At 46.4% G+C, this 6,680-nt stretch overlaps 2 protein-coding genes across 2 annotated transcripts in view; both read right to left on the minus strand.

Annotated features, from left to right (window-relative positions):
* basp1 (brain abundant, membrane attached signal protein 1) overlaps positions 1-1,405 on the minus strand; it is a 3,472-nt gene extending 2,067 nt beyond the window's left edge. The window contains exon 1 of the mRNA XM_008335068.3: positions 1,233-1,405. The gene's annotated coding sequence lies outside the window, so the exon portion shown is untranslated. The remainder of the gene's footprint in view (positions 1-1,232) is intronic.
* Positions 1,406-2,461: 1,056 nt separating this feature from the next.
* myo10 (myosin X) overlaps positions 2,462-6,680 on the minus strand; it is a 27,124-nt gene continuing 22,905 nt past the window's right edge. Inside the window, 3 exon segments of the mRNA XM_017042170.2 lie at positions 2,462-4,646; positions 5,153-5,344; positions 5,437-5,910. Of these exon segments, the coding sequence (XP_016897659.1) occupies positions 4,536-4,646; positions 5,153-5,344; positions 5,437-5,910 (777 nt within the window). The 3' untranslated portion in view covers positions 2,462-4,535.

Consider the following 6,680-nt stretch of genomic DNA (forward strand, 5'->3'; position numbering starts at 1 on the left):
AGGGTTTTATAAAGTTCCACCTCTGTCTGTCCTCTTTTTAATAAAGTACTGATTTCTTCTCTGTTTTTCAGACCGTCAACACGTGCCGGCCTCCAAACGCCTGCTGCAGCGTTGTACCAGCAACAATGGGGCAGTTTGTGCTGCCGGCTCCAATCCCTGCTCCTCTGAGCAGACAATGAAAACACACGGCTCTGCTGCTGGCCCTGCGGTTCAGTCTCTTACGACAGGAAACTGACGCGTGTCATTCGCCCGTCCTCCCACGCCAAACAGACACAGCAGCTGGTGGTACACTGCTGCCTCCTGTGGTCAGTTTGGGGAAGATCTGAACAAAGGATGTGTGGTGTGGAAAGGCAGTAATGATGTGATGGCCCGGAACTTTCCTGGACCTGGTGTTGTGATGGAGGCAGCAGCTAAAATCACTCATTTTCTCTATGAGGTTTGGTCTGAATGTTTAAAAACAAAAACTGAACCGACACAAAACACAGAAGAGAGGATGAAGTGAAGAACCTTCCTCCTCCTCCTCCTCCTCCTCCTCCTCCTCAACATCATCTTCATCTTCATCCTCCTCTCCCTCTCCTCCGGCAAGGTACCATGTCTGCCGTCCACGCCCAACACCTACAGCGCTTGCGCGTCGCAGCAAACAAAGGACAGTGCGAGAGGAGGGTTCGAAGTTTGAGTTGCGGCAACAACGAATGCACGCGCACACGCACAAAACCCGACACTGTCGACGTCATCAGTGTGACTAAAAATGGAAATATGTAATAAATGATGATTAGACTCGTCGAGAAATTAAGCAGTGCACGTGCGCGCTCCCGGCAGACCTGCGCACCTATACAAAGAGACCCCCACAGTCCCGACACCCCCTCACCCTCACCCTCCCTCACCCTCCCTCCCCCGGCTCTTTTTTAGTGCAAATCCACAGCAGAAATCTCGCATTCTTTCTTTTTCCCAGTTTTTCTTTCTGTATGAAATCACCAGGGAATGACGCGCACGCCCATGTGCGCGCGCAGGCTGCACACACCCCTCTCCATCAGCATTAATATGACTTGCTTCATGTAATTATGAAATCAATCCAAATATTTTTTAAGGGTGGACGATCTCCCACCCACAGAGACGCACGCGCACGGCCTGGCCTCGTGCTCGGCACGTGGCAATAAATCAAATAAGTTACTGAAAATAGACTTAAGAAAAATAAGCAGAGACGAGGCTTCAAAGGACGCCTTTCTTCTTACCTGCCGCTCCCAGGTGGTGGCGCTGTTCCCTCTCCGTGTGCAAATCAAACAGCGTCTGTTTTCACTTTAGTTCGCTTTAATTTAGCTTCTTCTCCTGCTGCTGCGGCTGCGCTTCCAGCAGCGAATATGTGGCTCTTCCGCCTGCACGCACGCCCACTAACACACACACACACACACACACACACACACACACACACACACACACACACACACACACACACACACACACACACACACACACACACACACACACACACACACACACACACACACACACACACACACACACACACACACACACACACACACACACACACACACACACACACACACACACACACACACACACACACACACACACACACACACACACACACACACACACACACACACACACACACACACACACACACACACACACACACACACACACACACACACACACACACACACACACACACACACACACACACACACACACACACGCGTTTGCGCGTGCGCAGCGAACACCGGATGCACAGAATCCAATTGGTGCACCTGCAGAGAAAAAAACACACGTATAAACATGTGACCGAGTTTTAATTTCTATAAAATTATGCGTTTGTTTTAATCAACTCAAACTTTTAGTTCAGACCAAAGTCCATGGAGAAAATCAGAGATTTTAGTTCAGACCAAAGTCCATGGAGAAAATCAGAGATTTTAGTTCAGACCAAAGTCCATGGAGAAAATCAGAGATTTTAGTTCAGACCAAAGTCCATGGAGAAAATCAGAGATTTTAGTTCAGACCAAAGTCCATGGAGAAAATCAGAGATTTTAGTTCAGACCAAAGTCCATGGAGAAAATCAGAGATTTTAGTTCAGACCAAAGTCCATGGAGAAAATCAGAGATTTTAGTTCAGACCAAAGTCCATGGAGAAAATCAGAGATTTTAGTTCAGACCAAAGTCCATGGAGAAAATCAGAGATTTTAGTTCAGACCAAAGTCCATGGAGAAAATCAGAGATTTTAGTTCAGACCAAAGTCCATGGAGAAAATCAGAGATTTTAGTTCAGACCAAAGTCCATGGAGAAAATCAGAGATTTTAGTTCAGACCAAAGTCCATGGAGAAAATCAGAGATTTTAGTTCAGACCAAAGTCCATGGAGAAAATCAGAGATTTTAGTTCAGACCAAAGTCCATGGAGAAAATCAGAGATTTTAGTTCAGACCAAAGTCCATGGAGAAAATCAGAGATTTTAGTTCAGACCAAGTCTTTAATGGTGTTCATTTCTTATATCCAGTGAACACTCAGTAAAGTTCGACACAGTTTACAGGATTCGTTATATAAATAATGAAGTAAATCATGGAAACTGACTTCAAATGTGTACAAAGCACCACCTACAGGACAGGGCAGGGACTCAGCTAGATGGCAGCTTCATTTTAAAAGTGAAAATCGGTGCCGGAACAACGTGAATGGATTCAACACTTTTAAATATAAAAGCATTTATTATAAGAATCCTTCTTTATCAAAACAAATACACGTTTCATAATAAAAGGTCAAAACCCACATTTTCATACGTATAAAATCCCTGTTTGGTCAAGATCCAGAAAATCAAAACAAAAACAAGAAAACAAGGCCACAGTCTGACGGGACAAACTGTACAGTATAACTATGTCCATAGATTTATAATTATAGATATTATAGACATCAAACATTGCACTTTATAGCATAAAAAAGAAAGCACACGTGAACACGACTGGACGTCATTCACACCAAGGCACCGTGGAATCAAAGTTTTTTGCAGCATCTTCAGGCGGAGCTGCCGCCAGCGGCGCTCCACTGAAATGTCCCAGGAATGTCGCACTGCAAAGGCCCAGTTTGGGGGTGGGAGGGGTGGCGGGGGGGACGAGGGGGAGCCTTGGTACTTGAGAACTTTTTTCTTAGTACTGACACATGTTCAGGGCACAGCGCCCCCTGTGTCAGAGTCAGTTAATGACATCAAAAGACTCCACATGGTGTGGAAGAGTGGTTTATAAAATTGTAATCTACAGTGGACCAGCAGGGGGCGCCCAGATTTGTGTGTGTGTGTGAATGTTGTCCTTTGACCTCCGCAGTGAAAACCTGAGAGCGTAACGTAGCTAAGGCTAATAACGACACCTGTTAGCTAATGATTTTTCTACGTTGCTTTCTACGTTGTGGAGCGACGACTCAGCTGCAGAAAAAAACAAAGGGCAACAATTTTGTAATGAAAGAACGAAGAGCAAAATTAGCCAAAGGTAAACTAAAGGTTAGCACAAAATAGCTAAAATAACCTAAAAATATCTGGTTGTTTGCTTAAAGTAAAGTTGGAATTAGCTGAGTGAAAATCCACCACGTCCCACAAAATGTGAAAAAAACTAGCTCTCAAATAGCTAATTTAGCTAGAGAAGAGCTAAAAGTTAGCCCTGTAAAACCCCATTTGAATTATCTTCATGATCTAAAGATAAAACAAAAAAAATTTAAAAGATGCAAAAGGTTTAACAAAAACACAAAGTATCAGAAAATTAGATAACGCTAATGCTATACTTAGCTAACATGAGCTATTTCTTCACCAACTTTAAGCTACTTTTTAATTAAGAATGTGCTTATTATTAACTATTAACTGTTTTTTGCATGAATGTAAGATTTTTGTTTATGTTAGAAAACTAAATTTCCTATTAGCGTGTGACTAGCTGTAGCTTTTCGTGCTAACTGTTTCTGGTTAAATAAAATGTACTAGTTCACTAGTTAGTTAGTCTTTATTTATTTATTCTTTGGCTAAACCATGATTTTTTGGTTTACATGTGGACATTTATTTAGCTACTGCTACAGCTAATCCTAACCTTGTTACCTATACTGACCTAGTCGTCCGTAGCTAACCTGTAGCTGTAAGGTATCGGTAACTAAAAAACTAAATATTGTCCATATTTGTAGATAACATTTGGTGCTAATTGATTTTTAGCTTCTTTTTATCAAACTTTTCCTCCATTTGTTTGACCAGTTGTTACTGAAGTCGCGGCCAATCACAGCTAGCTGCTTAACTACTTGTTAGCTAATTCTATGATAATGACCGACTGGTTTCCTCTTCATTCTTGACTGTGTTTTTGGCTCGTCTTTATCTTTTGGTAATAATTTGTTCAATCTTCAGCTTTTTTAACCGATCTTTTGGCCAAACTTTTTTCTGCTAACTTTACGTTACATTTCGTCTAATTTGCAGGGCGACTATTTTTCTTAATAAAGTGGTTTAACATGTCCCTGAACAAATGGGTGTCACCAGGGGGTGCCACCAGGGGGAGTCACCAGGGGGTGTCACCAGTTGCTGCACTGGCTGCTGTGGCTACTGATGGACTGACAGTTGCTGTAGCGCTTCTTGACGATCATGCTAATGTAGGCCTTCATCAGCTTAGCGATATCCATCACCTGTGGGAGAGATGGTTAGGAAAGTTAGCCAGAGAAGATAGCTAAATGTTAGCCTAGATAGACATTAAGGATTAACCCATTGGCTGTCCATGATTATCAGGCCTGACAAACTGAGCCACAAGGTGGCAGCAGTGTTACTTTGGATGGGATATATTTGAGATGAAATGATTTTTTTTTGGAACCTCAGAGATGTTTTTCCTGCTTGGTTCTCCTGAAGAACAGGAAGTGGTAGAACTTAATAATAATAGGTGCCTTAAATCTCCTGAAGAACAGGAAGTGGTAGAACTCAATAATAATAGGTGCCTTAAATAACACTGTGAAAACACCATCATACAGTATATTCAACAGAGGGTCAGAGGTCACGTCAACCATTCACTCGTCATTGGCTAACTCTGAGCTAACTCTGAGCTAACTCTGAGCTGACTTTAGCGTCGACCCTCAGTGATTGGCCGTTAGCCCCGCGTTGTAACAACTTTGACTCCAGGTTCTGGAGCCGTGGTACCAACCATGTGAGTCTCAAACATCAGCTCCCGCCCCTCCACACTGATCTTGTAGGCGTTGGGCAGCGGCGCTCCAAACGACAGGATCTGTTCGTAGGGAAAAACCTCCAGAGGCCAGAGTTCACCTCGTTTGTACAGAGACACGGCCTCGCGGCTGACGCCCAACCACAGCTCGGGGGGAAACGGGCCGTCGTGACACTGCGAACACAGAGATGGAAGAGACAGAATGAAGCCGGAGCGGAAGTGAACAGAAAGCGGCCCGAGCCCGAGCCCCGAGCCCCGAGCCCCACCTCCACGTTGAAGAGGGTGGATCCGTATCCCTGCCACTCCTTGACCACGCTCATGTACTTGACCATGGCCTGCTCCTGGACCATGCCCTGCAGCTTCCTCCACTTGTCCACCACGCTGGCCCGCACGGCCGCCGCCTCCTCCCGCAGCCACGCCTCCAGACTGTTCTCCTCCTCCAGCCTCTGCCGGCTCAGCGAGCCGCTCCTGAAGCTCCGCCGCAGCGTTCCCTCCAGGAAACTGGAGCGTTTCCTCTCAGACGTTCCGGAGCGATCCGCGGCAGAGCCGCCCGGAGCGAATGTCTTGGCCGAGTTCTGAACACGGGCGCGCAGCCGCGCCATGGAGAAGACCTGGGAGATTTCCGGAACGCTGGTCTGGCTGCTGTAGTCGCCCAGGAGGTACTGGAGCCGGACGGCGGCCAGGAACTGGAGGGTCTCCTCGGGGGCCGGATACTGACCCCGGATAACGGCTTCATGAGCCTGAGGGAGGAAGAGGAGCAGAAAGTGGACTGACGTCACCTCCTTCAGCACCAGTACCAGCACCAGGACCAGGACCAGTGATACAGATAACTGATCAAAACCGACTCCATCTGTTTATACTTAGCCCTGGAAGAGCTAACACTAAGCTAGCAAAGATGAGATAAAAATATAGCAATAATATCTTGACCCTGTTACGGGTGTAGGGGTAGGTGGGGGGGGGGGGTACATCCACCCACCTGTTCAAACATGAAGGCAAACTCCACACTGTCTCTGGGAACGTTGTCCGTGTCCAGGAAGCAGTAGAGCTTGAAGTAGAACTTCCAGCCGGTGTTGTTCTGGTCCTGACCGGCTGAGAGTCTGGACAGGAAACGCTCAGTTAGAGACGGACAGGAAGTGCCACGACAGAGGAGAGACAAGCAGGCGAAGGCGGAGACGGAGACGGAGGTTACTTCTCAAACTTGGCGAGGACGTCTGCCACCACGCTCCGACTCTCGATGGCCTTCTCCACCGCCTGGTTGTGTTCGAACAGAGCGAACATGTTCCTGCTGTTATCCATGGCCAGACCTCGGATCAGCTTCTCCACCACCTCGAACACACACACACACACCAAATGATGCTAGCACGTTAGCACGCTGTTAGCATCAGGAAGCTGGGACTTTTATGTCCGTCCGGTCATTTTTTTTAAAGTCCTTCAAACTCCAGGCTAATCCAGGTTGGCTAACCTCCAGCTAACCTCCAGCTAACACCCCCCCTCGCCCCCCACTCCAGTC

The sequence above is a fragment of the Cynoglossus semilaevis genome, chromosome 20, assembly GCF_000523025.1.
Source record: "Cynoglossus semilaevis isolate Cse_v1.0 chromosome 20, Cse_v1.0, whole genome shotgun sequence".
In the NCBI taxonomy this organism is placed as follows: Eukaryota; Metazoa; Chordata; class Actinopteri; order Pleuronectiformes; family Cynoglossidae; genus Cynoglossus; species Cynoglossus semilaevis.